We start from the raw sequence: 21117 nt of genomic DNA, 5'->3' as shown, positions 1-21117 counted from the left end.
AAGGAATCGGGGGAACATCCCTGTACCACCTTTGCTGGAAGATTGCTTTTAAACCTCAGTGGCTTAAACCTTCTCAGGCATTGCTGTACTCTTGAGCCCACAGGCTTGTGAAATAAAAACAGAAAATGAAAGTGTTAGCTTTAATGTTTAAAGAGTACTATATCTATTAAAACTAATGATGGGTTCAAGTTTGTACTCAGTGTATTTTTAACTTCATTTTTCCTCTTATCTACATAAAGGAGCTCAGAACTGAACCCAAGTACTCTGGAAGAGCAGCCAGTGCTCTTAGCCATTTAGCCATCTCTCCAACTCTCATTTTTATATTTTAACTGAGCTGACTACACAAAGACAATGGCCTGACCATACATAAATAGAATGTGACTCATAACCAACACACTCACATAAATAGCTCCTTTTCTAAAACATTCTAGGAAGCCAGGCTGTGACTAACAATTCAAGAAGCTGAAGAGTAGTCTGGTCCCAAACAGCTAGATCTTCCTAACAGTTCTCTAATTTAGTCCTTGCTTCCCACTCAGTGCCAACACCGATGTGACAAATCACATCGGATGCCCCAGTTCTGTCCAGCAGCTCACGGCTTCCCCAGGCAAGCAGCCTCCCCTGGCTGTGCATCTGGCCTTCTAGGGTTTGACTGAGTCGCTGCCAAAAGGCAAGTGACAGCAACTGGCCTCCTTGCGAAAACTAAACGCTGAAAAAGCAGATCTGCTTATCTTTCCGTGGCTACTGGAAGACCACTAAGTTTTTAAAAATTTTAAGTATGTGTATGTTTTGTCTGCGTGCTCATGCACCATGCGCGTGCCTACCACTGGCAGAAACCAGAAGCGGACCTTGGATTTCCTGGAACTGGAAACTTGTTGTGAGCTACTACGTGAGTGCTGGGACTTGAACCCGGATTCTCTGCAAGAGCAGTAGCATTAAATGCTCTTAACCGCTGAGTCATCTCTCCTGCCCATCACTGAGTTTTTAATAGCTGAGGTCCTACTGCTTTGTGCTTAGTCTTCTCGTGGACACTTAGAACGTTTGGGAGAAGCAGTGCGGTGCAATCAACACGCAAAGGCTAATCTCCAACTTTCCACACAGCGAAGTGGAAGAAACACTGCCGGAGGGATCCCGGTCCCCACTGGGTAGGGCCACGACGGCCGGAAAAGGGCACCCTGAGCAAGCATGGCTGAACACAGGGGGAGACGATCGCCAGGGTCTCGGGATCAAGGTGAGTGGGCAGACACTGAAGCACAACGGCGCAAAGGACCTCAGCCCGCTACTACCGCTCAGCTGTCCCCGGCTTTACTGCTTCGGTTCCCGGGCGTGGGTGGAAATTTCCTTACTGCCTTCCGCGCACCCGTATTCGGCGTGACGTCATGTCCGGCGGCGGGAGTGAGCGGCGTCGCGGGACGTGCGGCAGCGGTGGAAGGCCGGAGAAGGTGTCCCCGTGGCATCGCTCCCCTCGCTCGCTCTGCCCCGACACTTGTGGTTCCGCCTGGCCGACGGTGGCTCCGCTCGCCAGGCCGGCTCTTCGCTGCCTCCCGGGATCTCTTAGTCTGAACCCCGGTGTGTGCACTACTGGAGGTGAAGCTTACACAGCCGGGAGAGCGGGGCCTGGGGCTTCACCGGGTGCCGGCACCTTCCCCGCAGGTGAAGGCACCTGGGCAGGAATTGACAGCATGCCCTTCAGGGCGATGCCTTTGCCATCACAGTGCAGTCTCAGAAAGCCTGTCCTCAGACCACAGGGGCCGCGAATGCTTAAAAACAAAAACAAAAACTGCAGTCTTTGCATTTTAATGCCTTGGATTTTTAAAAAAACAGCTATTAGGAGAGCCTGGAACTCCAAAAAAGCAAGTCTAAATTCTAAATTCGTGTTTTCCAAATAGAATTATTATCTTTTCCGTGACAGGCTCTGTTCAGATAATATCTTACCCCCAAGAAGAAATCCATCCTCCCCTGGTCATTGGGGACATCTGGGGGGCTTTTAGGAGCTGAGGACTTTCTTTTTTGGAAGAATGTTTGTATCTTTAGTGCCTGACTCACTAACCTCGTTCGATCTTGGCTTACCATTAGCATCATGAGCACTGTTCTGAAAGAATGGTGGGCCTCTGATAGGATTTGAGTGCTCATGTGGTGTCATTTGTCATCTGTCTACATTCCTAACTGTCTTCTAGTTATACTTTCATGCTGTTTATCTGTTGGAAGTTTTGTATTTTGATAATTATATTTGGCAGAGTTGTACAAGAAAATAAGGGCAGGACTTAGATTTTTTTATTTTTTGTTTGTTTGTTTTTCTCATTTCTCCAAATGCCCGTTTTAGAAAGCACAGCTAAAGAAAACAAAGGAAATTAAAGTAACCTTGAATCCTTCTAACTGAAGATTGTTAATATTTTTTAAAAAATGCATATCTTGAACTAGGAATGGTGATCCACACCTTTTATCCCAGCTCCCAGGAGACAGAGGACAGGAGTTTGAGGCCAGCCTGGGCTACTTAGTGAGACCCTAGTTGCAGAATCAGAGTACATAGCACTGGCTAGCCCCATTTACATAATATAACTTGCCTGCTTTTCTATTTCATCTGTTTTTGTTTTTTTTTTTTCAAAAGTTTATAATGGCTACAAGATACTTCATTGTGTCAAGGGCTCTGATAAGAGCAAACCCTAGTGCCTACATTCTATGTCATCTGTTTTAGTAGCTTGGAGAACAGCTTACTTATATCTTGTCCTTGACCAAGATACTTAAGGAAGTGAGCTTAGAGTTGTATGAATTCAAAGACTTACTGCTCCTTGCTTAGGGACAGTTGATTTATCACATTTGATTAGTCAAAAGGCAGAGAAAAATCACTGAATATCTTCCCAATGCTTTTGTCTTTGGTTTTAGGCACACTAAAGGACCAAAAAAAAAAAAAAAAAAAAAAAAAAAAAAATTCCCTCTAAGAATGAAACATGACTGACGAATCCCAGAGGAACTTCCGTTCAGTCTACTATGAAAAAGTCGGGTTTCGTGGAGTTGAAGAGAAGAAATCACTGGAAATCCTCTTGAAGGATGACCGTCTCGGTGAGTCTCATCGGCATAGGCTTGTTGGTCCACAATGAGCAGGAAAACATTGCCTTAAAGGACTCACAGCAGTGCTTATTAATTGCTGTAATTTTTTTTTTTAGTGAAATGACACGTCAGACTGTTGTAATTTGAGAAGAGTTGGAGGTTTTTCAAATTCATTGAAGGGGGAAGGTTTTGCAAGGCTTCTTATAAACTGGACACTGCTGAGTGTGGTGGGGCAAGACTTTGATCCTGGCACTTGGGAGGCAGAGGCAGGTGGATCTTTGAGTCCATGTGCAGCTTGGTATACATAGAGAGTTCCAGGACAGCCAGGGGGTATATAGTAAGACATCCTCACCTTTAAAAATAAGTCAATAGTATTTTTTATTAGGCCTATATATTTCCTCCCAATTTCTAGATATATCACCATGGTTTCTACATAAACCCTTTAAGAACCTGGGTTATGATTTTCCTTTCATGGAAGATAATCCTTCACTGCACATCAATATCTTAAGCCAACAATAATAAAGTCTGTTGTTACAGTAAAACAGAACCATAGTATAAAAACAAACTTGAGTGCTTCTTGTTGTTTGACAGATAGAATCCAGGGCCTAGCACATGCTAAGACGTGCTCTACCACTGAGCAACACTGTCTCCACCCAATTCCATAATGCTAATGTTAGAGGGAATGCAGTGATATGCGCAAAATACGTCTCTATGCTGCATAAGTGCTGTCATAGATAGCTCAGTTATAGGAGATGCAGCTTAGAAATGAGAACACTATGGCCTTTCCCAAGTTTGCTGATCATGTGGTGTGTTTCTCCCGAAGGTGTGTCTGAGCTAGACTTTCAGTTTTAAGATGTGAAACTGCACTTCTGCATGCTGTGAGCCCATGAGACATGTCTAATTGTTCTTTCTCTCCCTCTAGACATCGAGAAGCTTTGTACGTTTAGCCAGAGGTTCCCTCTCCCGTCCATGTACCGTGCATTGGTATGGAAGGTGCTTCTAGGTATGAGATCCAGGAGTTGGGGGATTTAATTACAAATGTATTGAGTGGGGTCCTTTGTCATCTTACAGTCACCAAAGGAGGATTTTTCTGAGACTTTTTGCTAACTGCTGGCTTTTCCCCAGGAGGCCCAATTACTGCTCACTGTAAAAGCCTTTAGGATAGTGACTTCAGCAGAAATATATTAATGATTACTCTTGGAGTGTCTGCTTATTAGTGGTAGCAGAGAAGATAATATTTGTTCTTGAAATAAAGCCTTTGTGCACTCAGTCATCTGGTAGGTCTCTGTGGTCATTATCTGCAAAAACAATGACAACTATTATAGTTTTTCCTATTGAATTTTTCTTTCTTAAATCTTACACAGAGATTTTGTGGCCATCAAAATCAGTTCTGTCCAAGAGTGCTCTTTAGGAGGTCATGTCAGCTGGCAAGAACATTGGGCTGGGAGAAAGGAGAACTGGATGTCTTTGCTGTCAGCTGGATAGCCAGGAGGAATACCACAGTGGGCTCTGTCAAGAGACATCTTGAGCTAAATTTCTTTTAGGTTTTAGCCTTAAGTGCGTTGTACTCTGTGACCCTCGGAGGCAGAGGTTCTGATGCTCAGGAACTAGGCAGACTTGGTAGCACATGCCTGGATCCCTAGCCCTTCGTGGGTCTTTTAGAGCTTGAGGCCCTGGGCTGAACCATGAGTCTCAGGAAAGCCTTGGCAACAAAGTGGCTAGGATACCCCTGACTCCACAAGAGGAACCATATTGACAAAGGATTGAAGAATGTGATTCTTTTGAGTGCGTCTGAGTGTAGAGTGTGAAATGGGTCAAAGAGCAAGTATGGAACAGCTTGCACAGAATCATGTGTTTATTCATTGGTGTGTATCACAGTTAAGCAAATCAGTCTCTTACTGGGGAGCATAAATGCCCCTGTACTTTTTGAAATAAAAATGATATGACAGATTTTTTTTTTTAAAAGGAGGAATCCTTTTTTTTTTTTTAATCTGCCAGAATTTCAGAGCTGGGCTGAGTAAGGAGGAGACTGGCTCAGCATCTGCTGTAAGCAGCTGGCAGTGTCCCTTTGAGCTCAGGATTTTCCCCATCATTGCTGAGCCTGCTGGAGCATCTAATCCCCGTTCGTTATCACCCTCCATTTCCTCCTTAAACAGCTGGGGTTTACTACCTGTGAGACGGGTGAGGATGGAGTTTTAGGAGGAATATGAACTACTGCTGTGTATTGCACAACGGTGGGTTCCACCACTAACTTAGATAGTTTACATAAATTACGTACAGTAATTCTAAAATTCTCCTGAGGGAAGCTCTACCATCCTAGATGGACACAGACCCTGGGGGCCTAAAACACTTTTCTAAGGCCTGTGACAGACAAGGAATTAAAGCTTATGTTGGGAGAACTCATTTGAAGGTCAGGGATGAGGGATAGCAAACCTCGTGCTGTGTGTGCAGTACATTTCAGAACCTGAGAAATCTGCGGCCCTCAGACTGGCCATGCCATATGGAGGTCACAGGGGAACACAAGCCGTTCTAGAAAGCACTTCGAGATGGTTTGTTGTTGAGCATCTTGGCAGCTTTTTATGCTCATTTGTATCTGGTTAGGCGTGTGTGTGGTAACCATCCACAGAAGTCATAATAACTATTTTAAAAAAACTCTTTCCTGAGAGGTTTTTTTTTTTTTTTCTTGAGTTTTACATAAAGACTGTGTAGTCATCAAAATAAATCTCTTCTAAGGGCGCATTTTAGGTAGTTTTCATCAGCCATTTCTTCTGGGCTGTCCTGTGTGTCTTATTAATGGGAAACTGTTGTGTCTGTGACACTTCCTGAGTGTCAAGCCCTACCTGGCTTTTACCTCGGCTTTTCTTACCTTCTTTGCCATCTAAGCCACCGTTGTTTTTCTGCTGTAGTTAGAGGCACTGGGAATGCAGAGCTGTCACAGTATAAAGGGCTCTTTGGTTTGGGTTGGTTGCTTTGGGCTTTGAGGATGCTGCCTCTCTAGTACCATTTTAGATAAATGTTGAGAGAGCTGTTGGGATGGACTCCTAGACACAGGCGTAATCCTTGACATTCTGCCGCCTATGGTAGGTTCAACGCCAGATCTTTAGTCTGCACCAGCCCAGAAGTGGAGGACATTTAAGTGTGTCCCTCAACCTCTCTGGGAACCTGGCACAGAGCCACAGACACATGTCCTGAGTTCATGTCAGGAAAGGACACTTGAGCATGTTTTATGGCTCCAGAATGTTGAGCTTGCCTTGCTGCTTCTTCACAGAACATTCTTTTTTTTTTTTTAATTTTATTTAATTTTATTTTATGTGCATCACCCGGATCCTTTAGAAGAGCAGACAGTGCTCTTAACCACTGAGCCATCTCTCCAGCCCCCAGAACATTCTTTAGAATAATTGGTCTCTGGGGTTTTGCATCAAAGGGAGTCACAGTCAAATGAAGTGCCTGCCAGGCATGCGCCAGACACCTTTCTGAGTGCTTTATGAATTTGTCTCTTCATCACAGCAACTTGTGGACTTAGGTGTTGTTGTCTCTAATTTTCAGTTGGGGAGCAGATGAGACCCAGGAGATAGAGGGAGTTTCTGGAGCTCTTCAAGTCAGTGACCTGTAGTTAGACCTCAAACCCAGGAATCTTGACTCCAGAGTCTCTGACTCTGTATAGGCTCATTACGTTAATGGGTTTGGAATAAATAAAGTGAAAAACTTGCTTATACCAAAACTGAGCCTTATCAATGCCTTGTTACCATTCTACAATCCATTTTCTTATGCCAATGCTTGAGGTTCTGATTCTTCAGGGAGGATTTGGTGTCGGGCTTGTCTATCCCATTTCCTGCCTCTGCTAGGGGGGCACAAATGCCCACATTTGTGATAAACTGAAACACTGGTGAGAGTCCTGGTATTAGCCCATCAGAGACTGGAGCCCAGTGTCACTGAACACTGGGCTCGTAGTCTTCCCATTGTTTTCACTATGCCATTTACTTATAAAAAATGAAGAGGGTGGCCAGTGAGATGACAGTGATGAAGGCTATGGACTGTGATAGGGTATTCTGTGAATAAGTTTTAACTATTGAGGGAGAAAGGGAAGAAAGGGGAGAAAAAACTGTTCTGAGATGTAGGAGCCCAACTGCCAGAAGTGGGGAGAGGCCCCAGGAGCTAAAGGTGCCCTCAGCTGCTGGCCATGAGCCGAGTCAAACCACTGTTACAGTTGATGTGTTTATTGTCCTGAAATTACGTCACTCACTTGTTTAAAGGCTTTGTGGTACCATCTCATGTTTCTCCCATATCAATGATGCACCATCTCACAAAGCTCTTAACATAGAAGATTGTTAGAGTGAGGCTTTTTGAAAGGGAATCCGCATGGTCCTCATTTGTATGAATCTCATGTGTGGGGCTGCTTCTCACAGGATTCTTTGCACCAAAGGAGGGTTTGGGTGGGCGCCTCAGCATTTGCCCTTTCCCTGTCCCGTCTTTCTGTGTAGGGATCTTGCCTCCACACCATGACTCTCATGCCCAGGTGATGGCCTATCGCAAAGATCAGTACTCCGATGTCCTCCATGCCCTGACAGTCATTCGCTTCGTCAGTGATGCCACCCCTCAGGTCGAAGTGTATCTCCGCATGTATCAGCTCGAGTCTGGCAAGTTGCCTCGAAGTCCCGCTTTTCCGCTGGTGAGTGGTCATTCTCGCTTGACCTTTAACTCAACCCCTTTTCTAAAATTACTCTTTGTTTTGTCTGTTAATGTGTTTGCAGAGGTGTGGCTCCAACCTAGGTTCTCATGAGTGCCAGGTAAGCACTTTATCACTGAGCCACCAAGACATTATTTTTGTTAGCTTTCATCACATAATGTTTATGTCTTTGGAAACTTTCAGTGGTGCCCCATTGTTGGTAGAAGGAAAGCAACAGTTTTCCCTGGGATTTATGGTCCTGAACGATCAATGTCAGTTATTTTAAAAATACGTTTTGTTTTAGACACAGTCACACATTGTTTAATGATGGGTATATGTGCTGAGAAATGAGTCACTAGACATCTGCTCATTTGCAGACATCATGTATCATATATTTATATTTGCTCAAATTCAGATGACCGTGACATTCCTAAGCAGTTTAATCTTAGAGGCTTGCTCTCATATATTAGGGCTCTAGTTAACTTAAATTTTATTATATGATGCCTGACTGTAACCTCAAACTTGAAGAAAGGGCACAAAAATACTACCAAGAATTTTCATACCTTTATTTGCTCATTTCTAGTTGTTACTATTTGATGACATTTGCTTTGCTACTTCTTCCTAGATATGCGCGTTTCCTCCCTTCCTTTTTTTTTTAAAATATTTTATCTTAGGTGTATGGGTGATTGGCCTACATGTCTGTATACTTGCCATCTGATTTCCTGGAACTGGACTTAGAAGTGGTTGTGAGCTGCCATGTGGCTGCCGGGAAGCAAACCCTTGTCCCCTGGAAGAGCAGCAGTTCCATCTCCCCAACCCCTCTTCTTTTTCTTTTGAGACAAAGTCTCCCTATGTATGTAGCACAGGCTAGCTTCCAACTTGGTATCCTTCTGCCTCTGCCTCCTAAGTGCTGGGATCTTAGGCATGCATCACCATTTCTGGCCATGTACACAGAATTCTTTATATGAGCCAGAGAGAGCAAGATTCAGTCATGATGCTTGTTTGTTCAGGCTTTTCAGTATGTTCCCTGTGGAGACAAGGCATCTCTGTGGGTAAGTATGGCACAGTTATGATGTCATAGAGTCAGTATTGCAGCAGCGCTCAGTCTGACCTACAAGTTCTTTTCTTATTTACCCAGTTGTTCTAGGAATGCCCTTCATCACAAGTAAACAAACAGGCAAGTTTAAGATTTGATTTTGGACTGTGGATTACACTGAGTTGCCATGGTGCTGTAGACATCTTTGATTTGGGACGGGTCCTTTGTCTCTTTCATGCCCTCGACACTTTTGACAGATGTCGGTCAGTAACATTATAGAAAGCCTCTCACTTCAGGTCCTGGTGTGGTACAGGCTGTTCCCTTTGGCAGGGGTACCCATGGATGATGTGCCTCAGTGTCTTCTGTCAGGAGGCTCAGTGTGGCTTTGCCTCATGAGACATCATTAACTTTTGATCCTTTGGTAAGGTTTCTCCTGGGAAGTTATTCTTTCTCCCTTTGTAATCACTATTTTTCTTTGTGGGGGAGACACTTAGAACTGCTATGTGATTATCCTCTTCCTTGCTAAAGCTTGGCTGATACATCGACCGACCATTGACTTAAATTTTTTATGGAGATTAGTCTTTCATCTCTGAGTAATCTTGGACATAGAAGAAAGTAATAAAATAGCACACCAGCCCCATGTACCTTTGCCCAGCGTCCTCACATGCTGGGTCTCCTGCAGCCACAGTGTGGTGATCAGAGCTTACAAACCAGCTTTGACACGAGGCTAGGACACTTGATCTCTTGCTGCTTGTCCCTTGATGATCTTCTGACCCCAGATCCAGTCCTGGATCAACATTGCACTTAGTTGCCATTCTTGGTCCTGAACCCACTGGTCTTCAAGCTTCCTTGCTCTTCTCTGACCTTGATTCTTTTGAAGAGCATGAGTCTCTTAGGGACTTCTCCATCTGTCTGGTGTTTACTGATAACTAGAAGCTGCTTATTGGCGAGGATAGCAGAGAAGCATTGGTAATTTGATCACTTGGTATAGTGTTCTTCACCTATAAACTTACTCTTTGTAATTAATGAGTAACTTGTGGAAAGAGACTCTAAGGCTTTTCTCATACATATATATGTATATATATATATTATTTATATGTTATTTATATGTAAATTTATAGATTCATAGTTTATATTATTTATAACATGAACATAAATATATAAATACTATATAAATATACATACAAATACATAAAATATAAATATATATTGCATATTTGTTACTTACATAGTTTATATATTATATTTAATATGTTATAAATTAACTAATTAATTTAAAAATTTGAGACAAAAGTCTCACTGTGTCAGCCTAGCTGGCCAGGAGCTTGTGATGTAGACCAGGCTGGGCTGTTCTTGTACTCACACAGCTCCATCTGCCTCCTGAGTGCTGGAATTAAAGATGTATGCCACCCGCCTGGAATTTTGGGGCTTATAAATACTCACCAAATTATTATTATTATTCTTGCCTAAAATTTTTTTTACTTCTCTGATTGCCAAATTGTGATTGCCTATTTCCTGAATTCTTTCTGCGTCTGTTAGTTGGCTTCATCTGTAACAGTTTCCCTTTGCATTTATTTATTGATATCAATGTGGGTGTATGCTAAGAGCTATAATCTTTTACTGCTATTTTTCCTTTCGATGTTCAAGATGCTACAGCTTCGGCGAGAGCCCCTTTCACCTGACACCCGTGTCTATCTGGTGTGCTCACTGCTTTAAGTGTTTCCTGACACTTTGACACAAAAAAGATGTCCTGGAATCAGCTTTTGCTTTCACTGCTGCTGAGTCTTTGTTTCTGTTCTCCTGGGCTGTTTGATTTTAGGTTTGCTTAGAAGACAGAGGTAGGAAATATATATGAGTGTGTGTGTACATCCACACATAGCCAATTTGTTTGTTAATCTTTTACACACACACACGTATGTATGTATGTGTAAAAAAATATAGATGTTGTGCTCCTGGGCCTGGAACTCAGAGCCTCACACACGCCCGACAAGCGCTGCACTGCTGAGTTATACCCCAGCCTGTGTACATTAGCGTATATCTTTCTACATTAATAAAAATCACTGGATTCACAGTGAAAAGTTCAATTCCAACCCAATATTACAAGTTTATTTTAGCCTTCCCTGCGACAGTTGGGAATATTAAAAAGTCCCCATTATCCTAAGGTACTTGCTTCTGGCTTCTTTTCCTGAATGTACCGATGTTGCCAGCTACTTTACTGCAGCCTGGGTATTTTAATGAAGGTTTTATTTATTTGGCTGAATGAATTTTTCAAGCAAGGATTCACATGCAAGTTTTGATTACCTACAGAATTTGTTTTTAGTGAAGATGGGGCTTTGAACCAGGTGTGGCATCACCACCTCTAATCCCAGGACTCACAGGCAGAGAAGGGAGGCTCTGGCATGTGAGACTGGCTACACAGCGAGATCTTGCCTCAAAACATAGGTGACTTATTTTATATGTAGCTCATATGCCTTTACAGATGTGGAAGATAATGTTAGAGGAAGATAATGTTAGAGTCCCTGCGACAAATTAGTGCCAATGAAGGCCGTGCGCTCCCTCTTCCCATTACGTGCATGAAGAAGGAGAAGAGCCCAGAAGTTAAGCGGCACCTAGGACACCCACTTTCCTGTCACTCAGAGGCAGCACTGTGGCATTGATAGCACCACATGAGCTCTGTGGTTCTGACAGGCTCTGTGGCCTCTTGGGTGCACTACCACTGAGCTGCCCCTCTAGCCCACTCGGAGCCTTTAGTTCACCTTTTGCTAAATTGCCCAGTTGCCGTCCTTCCTGAGCTTCCCATGCAGCCGAGCCCACCAAGCAATTGGAAGGGCTGTGAGTTCTTGGATTACGTACTGGATAAGGTTTGCTATTCTGTCAGGGTAAGAAGTCTAAATTATAGGACTGGCTTTCCACCTCATCCTCATCCATACTCACTGGTCCGTGCTCCGAGCCAGGCACCTCCCCTGCAGTCTCAGGTGCACTCGCTGTCTGACTGTGGGTGCACTCTGCCTCTCCGCTTTTGCCTACACACCCAGCCCCTCTTCTGCTATCATCTGGTTGTAAGAGCCTGTGAGTGCTCAGCTGGAGCACAGCTGGGTGAAGGACACCAGTCTTCCCTGGACCTGTCAGAGTGAGGAGGAGCAGCCAGTGACATGCCACCTGCAGGGTCCCACAGACCAGGGCTAGGCCTAGAGAGAAGATTTACATTCCTTCTTGCTCTTTTTGTGTCCTCCAATACTGTAGTAAAATGCTTAGAGAAATATATTTCTTGTAAATCTAACTCTGCGACTCCTTACATTTTGTGGATACCAATAAGCTGAAAGGAAGCCTAAGAATAAACTGCTAAAATTTTCATTTAACTTGGGGCTTCTCAGGGGAATAGAAGGTATTTCTTAATTTTCTGTTAACCTTAAAAGTATCAAATATGAAATCCTAGATTAAAATTTAAGGTTTGTTTTGTTTTGTTTATTTGTTTGTTTTTGGTGTTGATGGCAGTGTTTGAAAACAAAATAATTTCTGAATAGAGTTTCAGTTTTGTAAGATTGCTCTGTTGAAACATTACTTGAGGGTTTATTTTCATATAACAGATCTGAGAACTGTCACTCTTCTCCTTCTTAAAATTTGGATTCCAGGGTGTGTAACCTTTTAGGTAGAGCAGTGTTCTAAGGGTGTGTGCGAAAGCTCTGACGTAAGTCAGATGTTTTATGAGCCCACTTGGAGTCCTCCAGGATTCTTAAGTTATGAACATTCCCAAATGTTTTTTGTCGTCACATCCCAATCTAGCATGGAGACTGGCTGGGGAGAGAGACCCTGCCTTGCCTGTGCTTGCGAGCAGACTCCACACAAAAGCCAGCTGTTGTTCAGCCATGCTGACTCCCATGATCCTCTGTAGCTACCTGCCCTTCCCTTCTCCTGCTTCTCCTCACTGATACGCTCTCCCTTCTGAACCCTCTTTTGATTTATTAATGTGTCCTCTTAGAATGCAGGGGCCAGTGTTACATTTTCAGTAAAGAAGTATACCTTTCCTTCTGCTGCCGCCCTCTTGAGATTCGTTGTCAATCTTTCAGGAGCCAGAGGATGAAGTCTTTCTTGCCATTGCTAAAGCCATGGAAGAGATGGTGGAAGACAGCGTAGACTGTTACTGGATCACCCGATGCTTCGTGAAGCAGCTAAACAACAAGTACCGGGAGTCTTTACCTCAGCTGGTGAGGGTTTTTGTTTGTTTGTTTGTTGTTTTTGTTTTTCACTTGAGGAATAAGCAGTGTCAGAGAATACTCTTACTCTAGTTGCTGCTGCTGTGACGAGTGTATCGTAGCTAGCTCCTGGCAAATGTTTTCTACAAAAGGCCAGAAAGTATTTCCCATGGAATGGGCCCCTCGGATCTGCTACTGGAGCCCAAAGACAACCCAAGACTGCCGGGTCTCCATGGGGTGAACCCCCGGAACACCCACCTGCTCTGAAGTATCCTGGTCTGCAGCCACCGGCTTGTCTAGAACGCTCCCTCTGTGTTAGTTCAGGTTTCTGCTGCCCACACGTGTGGAAGGCTTAGCAGCAGGAGCTCGGCTCTTCCCATTCAGCCTCCTGTCAGGAGTGGGGGCCGCCAGCATGCACATACATGCACTCATACACGTGAACACATGAAGTACATTACTCTATGCTTGGGCCATATCATTGTTATTTGTCTGTCTGTAATTCAGTACTTGCAGAATTTCTACGCTCATTCAGACAAACCATTGGCTTTCAGTTCTGACTTCCTGTTAGTACTCAAGAGATTTGAAAAACTTCTCATTACCTTTACTCAATTAAATTAGAATCTAAATAGGTGCGGGGCCTAGAATTCTAATGTTTCAGATCCTTAGGGGATTCTGAATGTAGCTAGGATTGAAAGCCTCTCATTCAGAATCACTTTCCCTACATAATTTATTCAGCGTTTCCTGTTCTGATTTTGCTGTAATTAACTATAATAGCCCCACACTGACAATAAACCTGCCCTTGCTCTTTGCATGTGTGCGCGTGTTCATGCGTGCATGTTTGCGTGTTTGAGTGTGTGTGTGTGTGTGTGTGTGTCTCCTAGGGAGGTACTATGAGAGAATGCTTGAGCATCTGGGGTGCATTTAAAATCTACTTACTTAATTTGGGCAGATTTACATTTCAACCTGGCAAGCAGGTCCTGAGCTTGCCTGCTTTCTGCTGCACAGGTGTCAACTTGTCCATCAGACAGTAACCATGACCCTTTATCGGTCAGCTTTGCAGATTTCTAGGTTGTTGTTTTTTTTCTGTGTATGTGTGTGTGTCTGTGTGTGTGTGTGTGTGTGTGTGTGTGTGAGCGTGCGTGCATGTGCATGTATAGGCCATTTCTCCTCCTATTCCTTTGATGTGGCCTTTCTCCCTGGCTTGGGCTTGTGTTTTCTTGGCTAGGCTGGAAGCCAGTGAGCCCCTGAGACCCTCCCATCTCTGCTTGTCTTCGCAGCCGGGGTTACGGGAATCCTGGCTTGTTACATGGTGCTGAGAGCTGAACTCCAGTCCCCATGACTGTGCGGCAAGCACTTTTAACTTCAGCTGGGCAGTGTCTCTAGCCTGCACTTTTGGCTTGAGACTGGCTCTCCCATGTAGCCCAGGCTGGCCTCAGACCCCATCATTGTACCTCAGTGTCTTGAATGCTGCAATTAGAGATTTGTGTCACCACAGCCACCTTTCCATCTCTTTATATGATTGGCTGCTCCAGATCCCCCAGGTCGCCATGGGCCTTTCTTAGCTGTCTATAATAGCTGACCCTTGCCTTGGACTCTGCACTAGCTGTTGGATCTGCTTGTACACTATCGGGGAGACAGACTTTCTTTTGCCTGCTTACTGTCCTGTGGGTTGAGCACAGACAGTCTTGAATCTTGTCAAAGCCCTCAGCTCCAGCTGGTCACCATTGTCAGTAGTGACCAAAAACTGTTGTGTTAGGACTGACTTGATGGTGTTCAAGCTTCCTGGCACTTTCTTTTACTCAGCATGCACATTTTTTTCCATCATAGCGTGTAGCATGAGGTGACATTACATCACAGGAAACGAGTAATCTCTTTTGCTGTGTAATCTTTAGCCCAAGGCTTTCGAACAGTACTTGAATCTGGAAGACAGCAGGCTGCTGAGTCACCTGAAGACGTGTTCTGCGGTCTCCAAACTTCCTTATGATCTCTGGTTCAAAAGGTGCTTTGCAGGATGCCTGCCCGAGTCCAGTTTACAGAGGTATGTGTTTTTCCTACCGAATGCCGGCAGCTCGGAGTCGGAAAGGGATCCTGGCCCCTATATGGTCATCCCTCAAGACTGGAGTTTGCTTCAGAATGGGAAGGTGATTGGAAGCTACGTTCCCTAGCAGAACTAATATGGTTCTCCTTATTGTTGAATATATTCTTGTGAAGGCTGTGGGCCTCTGGGTGCCGTGAGGCAGTCATATGTGAAGGAGTGTGCAGCAGCCTGAGTGCTCCTTGTCTAGACAGGTATTGGATCCTGACAGACAGACACCTCGTATTTCTTAGGCATTTCATGACATTCTCGAAAGAGCTGAAGGTTGTCAGAAACAAACTTTCCTTCTCCAGTCACTTTGAGACCCATGTTAAAACAGGGGTTCCCAAACTGTGGGTCGTGACCCCTTTGGGGTCAAACAACTCTTTCACAGGGGTCACCTAAGACCACTGGAAAACACAGATATTTACATGGTGATTCATAACAATAGCAAAAATAATTTTATGGTTGGGGTCACAGCATGAGGAACTGTTGCAGCATTAGGAAGGTTGAGAACCACTGTGTTAAAGACATTTCTTAGTCTCAGCCCCATAACTCCAGGTCTTTGTGATGTTGTTTGGAAGAAAGGAAATCAGTATATAGAAAGTATTAGAAGAAAATGTGTAACTTAGCATATAGAGTCCAATACCAACTTGAAAAGTTACAAGATTTATCGAACAGTTATTTTAAAGAAACAGTGGATCAAGAACTGGCTGGCTCCTGGGCCCTGGAGTCGGCTCAGTGGGTACAGTTACCTGCTGGACAGACATGAAACCAGAGTCTGGATCCCAGCACCTGTGTAAAAAGCCAGTGTGATGGCGTGTCTGTAAAGCTAGTGCTGGCAGGGGTGTGTGCAGACAAGGTAGGTCCTCAGAGCTCACCAGCCGGCCAGTCCAGCCAGCTGGTGAGCATGAGATTCAGTGAGAGGCTCCGTCTCAAAAACTAAAGTGGAGCAAGATAGAGGAAGACACCCTCCATCAGCCCCAGCCTCCACACCTTTACCATGTGTGCCTGTGTACCTACACACAGGCATTTGTACATACACATGCATAAAGAGCCCTTGGATCCCAGGCTCCCTGGCAATGCGATTACTTCTCCTGACATTTCATTCGCTGTATTACTGTCCTGTGGTGTGCAGTAACCATCTGCTTCCACGGAGGGAGCAGGGTACACACTCTGGCTTAGGACCTTCTTGTTCTTCAATAGCAAGTTCTCAGCAGGCATTTGGAACATGCTGGCACAGCAGTAACTTTAAGTGAACTCCTTTTATCCTTCTAAAGCCATTCTACCTAGAATTTGCTCAGTAGCTCGTCTATCCTGTTGATACTGATTATGTCATAGCTATTCTCTGAAACATGTACTTAAAATGAGTGTAATTGGATGTTATTTTATAATCTGAAATGTTTGAGCAACATCAGCTTTAAAGTCCTCTAATTTGGTGATCTCTTTGTTTTGTAGGGTCTGGGATAAAGTTGTAAGTGGATCCTGCAAGATCCTCGTTTTTGTAGCGGTAGAAATATTATTAACCTTTAAAATAAAGGTCATGGCATTGAACAGTGCAGAGAAGATAACAAAGTTCCTGGAAAATGTGAGTGCTTTGTCTCCTTGGATTTGGAATCTGGAAACGAAGGCAGCTTTGCAAGCCAGACTATCCTACTGTATTATATTATTTCAGAGAAGTAATACAGTTTATTTTTTACTCTACTAAAGCATTATGTTGTTGTTGGTTTGAGCTGGTGACTTGTGCTGTAACCCATGCTGGCCTGGCGTTCTCTATGTGCCCCACTCTGGCTTCCAGGTCTCGGTAATTCTCCTATCTCAGCCTCCTGAGTGCTGGGATTATGGTCAAGCACCACACTCCTGGCAAGAAGAAATAGTTATTTATCCGTAACAGTATTGCTTCTCTTTGGGGGATGTTGGTCTGCATGGCAAGCCCCTTGCCTGCAGCATGCCTCCTGAGGTGGAGTTTCATCCCCAGTGAGCACAGCAGGAATCTAAAGCAAGTGAGCACCGTTGAGGTTCTTGGGGCCTTCCCTGCCTTCACTGCCTCTGGTGTGGTCCCAACCGGGTTGGTTAACGTGCTTAGATATGTTAGTGCATGCTGAAAAGGCTTCAGTGACTCAGCTCCTCCTCCCTCTTAGAACATCTCTCCTGGGAAAGAGGCTGCTCCTGCATAGAGTACATCTTGGAGCAGACTCAGGGGCCCCTAGCCCCCTTTTAGTTAGCCAGCTCTAACACGTGAAGTGTGGCCTGCTAAATAGTAAGAGCCAAGCCAATGTGTATGTGTTCATTCAGTGAATCATCATTATTATACTAATTAGTGGCCAACAGTGCCAGGCATGTGCCAAGCAAGGGCTCTCTTCTGTCATCCTGTGACCAGCTCTGTGAATCTGGGATGTTGTTCCTTGTTCAGAGATGGGTGCTGAGCTGCAGGCCACTGAGTACCATCCAGGGCTAGGTGGTGAGTGGGCAGTGGCAGACTGCCTGGCTCCAGAGCTCCTCGGTGTGTCCCCAGGAGCATTAAATCATCCCACCTCTGCAGCCCCCTTCCAAAAGCAGAGCTAGCTCCCACGGAAACGGCTGCCACAGAGGGTGAGGGCAGATCCTGAAGCAACACAGAAGCGTCACTTGGACTCCTTTGTTCTTCACAGATTCCTCAGGACAGCTCAGACGCCATTGTGAGCAAGGCCATCGACTTGTGGCAGAAACACTGTGGGACCCCAGTCCATTCAGCCTGACAGCTCGTGACGTCATGGGCAGTCTGCAGGCCCTCCACGAGCACCTCGTCCATGTCACTTGGTCTACTAACTGGTTAGAAATAGTAATCTTGCTGTGGTGCTCAAAATGCAACCCTCCCCCCCACCCCAGTAAAAAGAATTTAATCCAAATGCCTGGTGTGGCTATGCTGTGAAGCTGGTGACACTGACATGTAGCTCTGGGGTGGTGAGGTAGGAGGGGGATTAGGAAATCCCTTTGGGTTTTAGGCAGCTCAGTTTAGGTAAGGCCTGGGTGTGTTCCTGAGTGGTACAAGTGAGGTGCTGCCTCCCTCTGCCGAGCAACGAGCTCACGTTAGTTACTTAGAGAGGCCTGTTTCTAGAAAAAGAACAGCCTCCTTTTCTTGGCATCTCAGATTTGGCTTTTGCCTTCTGTTGACCTAGAATGTGTACAAGTGTGAGCTGACTGCCTTCTTATGCTCTGTCTTGCTAAACCGGCTTTTAAAACAAATGGTCTTTGCATTTTCTTATATGTTCCCCGCTCTTTGTGCCAGCTGGAATGAAGTCTTCACTTTTCTTTTTTGAGGAAGGCCTCCTTTTATACCTCGCTTTCTGGAACTCAGTATGTAGCTGGCCATGAACTCTTGGCAGTCCTCCTACCTCGGCCTCCTGAATGCTGGAGTTACTGGCATGAAGCTTTACTGGATAAAACACCTCTACAAATACCCTCTAGGAGAGAGCACTCACTTGATTGTGGCTCTCTTGATGTTTTCTAACAGATCATTGAATGTCAAGCTTTCCAGAGCCCTCTGCTTTCACAGGATTAGGAGGGGTGGCAGGGTAGGGTTAAGAGCTGATGATCCTTGGGCCACATTCTGTCACATGATGGTCACCCTTCATGAAGCATTTGATGACTCTGAGACTGGTGAGTGACATGGGGCCCTTGTTTCAGACTTACTCAGCTCACTGCCCTGTAAGAACGTTGGGGAGCAAATCAGTTTTAGCATCATCCTTTCCCTACACAGTCAGGGAGGGAGATGATGACATCATAGAGTTAGACATCTGAGAACCCAGTCCCTCCCTAATATTTGTGAAATACCTGGTGACAAAGAGTGCAGAAGAAATGGAGTTGCTGAAGCCAGCTGTCAGTCCATAGAGTACCAGAGAGGACTCTACTCAGAAGAAAAACCCCTGAAAACAAATTGTCACCTGCAGGTAATATTTTGAAAATGATTCTCTGCCAACCATCTATTTAGTAACCTGAAAAGCTTTGGGGACATAGAGAAAAAAACACGGAAAGGAAACTGCCACAATTGCCTCCTTCTAGTGGTCATAGAGAATGTGAGAATTCCACAGAAACATGATAAAGAACTCTCTCTCCTCTCTCTCTCTCTCTCTCTCTGGGTATGTGTCCATGTGTACAGGTATGAACATGCTTAGGTGCATGTGTAGAGTTTAGAGACACCCTCTGGTGTGCCTTAGGATGATCATGTACCTTGTCTTTTGAGACTGGGTCTCTTGCTGAGTGCTGGGTCTTGCCTGTTAAGTAAGCTAGGCTCAGTGGATTGTGATCCTCAGGGATCCCTCTGTCTCTGCCTCGCCAGGTTGGAAATTACAAGCACATGCTACTATGATCTGCCTTTCATCTGGGTGCTGGGGATGGACCTTGGGTCCTCCTGCTTGGATAGCAAAAGTTGTATGGATTGAGCTATCTCCCCAACAAGGGTTACTTTTCTTTAGTAGTCATATGTCATTTGAACACATTTTTTAAAATAATATAATAGGTATTGTGAAATCCACTGATGTTAGTAAACCTCAATTCCAAGAAATACAAAAGAACTAGCAATGTCTATGCTGGAGGAGAGGAGGGTTTGAAAGTATGCAGTCCTGGATGCTGGCGAGGTGTATTTGTGTATGTCAAGGGGGCTGGTATATATGAGGGGAGTGTATGGTTAGGTGTATGTGTAGAGTATGTGGGGGTTAAGTATGTGGCGTGTGTATGTGTTGGGCATATGTGCATGTGGAATGTACGGTAGATGTACATTTGCGGTGGATAAGTACCGCTGTGTATGTGTGGGGGGGGTCTGATTGTGTGTTGGAATATGTGGCTTTTCCTTCATGACAGTTGGTACTTTTGAGGGAGGCAGCAAGGAGCAGAGACTTCGGATGATCTGCTTCTAACTGCCGTCTTTCCCTCTCTGGTCCGCTAGCCATCTGGTATCTGGTTTCTTCGTTTCATGACTTGAATGTGAGCACACTCCTATTTCTGAGCCAGTACTGAGTGCTGGGTGGCTGGGGAGGACGCCTGGGGCCTGGCCTCTGGAGCTGATGATGGAATGTAAGCGGTAGCCGAGTCTGTTTCCTTCTAGAAGCCAGGAGCACCTTTCACCTCCTGAGCTGGCACACGAGGGAAGGATATAGTGACTCTGGGATGCAAGGTATCACTGGGAGAGGTGTCGGGATAGCCTTTGGTAAGGGAGCAGGGCAGGAGCCTCTGCGCCCTTCCCTGGTTCTGTGCTCCAAGCCCATCACCCAGCCATGTTTGTTTTCCTCAGCCTCACGTTTGCTCTTCTCCACAGCCTATTGTATCCATGTTGGTGCACATCACATGTGGGCACTATGAACCTCAGGTCACATCTAGATGTGGTACTTCGAGGCTATACTCCCAGCTCTCTGGAGGTGAGGAAAATGTGTTCAGGGCCATCCTGGGCTAGATGAGACCCTGTCTCATAACAAACAAAAATGAGATAAAGACCTCCCAGAAGAAAAGCAGAGAGCCCCCAGAGCATTCTGGAAAGTGAATGCCTGTATCCCTGTGGTTAGGCAGGGAGAGTGTGGCCAGATCCTGCCTGGTGAGCCGCTTTGTCCTCCACGGGCTGTCGCAGAAGAGGCCCTTGTAAAGTTCTGGGCTGAAAGCACACTTCGTTTCATCTGTGCCTCTAGCGTTTAAGACATCGTCCATTTTGCAGAACTGGCTTGGGCTGTCTGGAACTTTGATTCTTTCCCTTCCTTCCTTCCTTCTTTCCTTCCTTCCTTCCTTCCTTCCTTTTTTTTTTTTTTTGTTTTACTTTTATTTTTTGCTGTCTTGGGATGAAACCCAGGCCCGCTGTGCATGCTGAGCAAATGTTCTGTCACTGATCCTCACCCTAGAACAAAAAGAAATCTGTGCAATTTCAAACCTTTGTGTACATCTGATGTATGTGTGTGTTTGGGGGTGCATGTGTACACACAGGTGGAGGTCAGAGGACAGGCCCCAGTGTTGGTGCTTCCCTTCCAGCTTGTTGGGACAGGCAGGGACTCCTGTTTGCCACACTTGACACCAAGCTGGAGAGCCCTCAAGCCTCTGGAGAGTGTCCTGTCTATGTCCCATCTTGCTGTAGGAGTTCTGG

General features: G+C 45.1%; 1 protein-coding gene across 4 annotated transcripts; it reads left to right on the top strand.

Moving 5' to 3' along the window:
* Positions 1 to 1008: 1008 nt before the first annotated feature.
* Tbc1d7 (TBC1 domain family member 7) lies at positions 1009 to 17902 on the top strand. 4 transcript variants are annotated; one of them, XM_060372335.1, is made up of 8 exons: positions 1009 to 1228; positions 2881 to 3057; positions 3968 to 4048; positions 7527 to 7714; positions 12815 to 12952; positions 14833 to 14978; positions 16473 to 16602; positions 17666 to 17902. In XM_060372335.1, exons 2-8 carry the CDS (start codon positions 2946 to 2948, stop codon positions 17750 to 17752), a joined length of 882 nt encoding a protein of 293 aa, XP_060228318.1. In that variant the 5' UTR covers positions 1009 to 1228; positions 2881 to 2945; the 3' UTR covers positions 17753 to 17902. The 4 variants fall into 4 exon arrangements, with proteins under 4 accessions (XP_060228318.1, XP_060228316.1, XP_060228317.1 ...); XM_060372333.1 differs by lacking the exon at positions 1009 to 1228 and adding an exon at positions 1400 to 1566; XM_060372334.1 differs by lacking the exon at positions 1009 to 1228 and adding an exon at positions 1400 to 1584.
* Positions 17903 to 21117: the final 3215 nt, after the last annotated feature.

Source organism: Meriones unguiculatus, chromosome 19 (genome assembly GCF_030254825.1).
Source record: "Meriones unguiculatus strain TT.TT164.6M chromosome 19, Bangor_MerUng_6.1, whole genome shotgun sequence".
NCBI lineage: Eukaryota > Metazoa > Chordata > Mammalia > Rodentia > Muridae > Meriones > Meriones unguiculatus.
Note: the sequence above shows the minus strand (reverse complement) of the source record. Positions and strands in the feature narration are given on the sequence as shown.

Excerpts from the sequence above, each read along its gene's own strand:
- Tbc1d7 (XM_060372335.1), top strand. The coding sequence starts at position 2,946 with ATGACTGACGAATCCCAGAGGAACTTCCGTTCAGTCTACTATGAAAAA. Across the intron at positions 12,953-14,832 it reads GGGAGTCTTTACCTCAGCTG|CCCAAGGCTTTCGAACAGTA; the intron begins GTGAGGGTTTTT and ends TGTAATCTTTAG. Across the intron at positions 16,603-17,665 it reads TAACAAAGTTCCTGGAAAAT|ATTCCTCAGGACAGCTCAGA; the intron begins GTGAGTGCTTTG and ends TGTTCTTCACAG.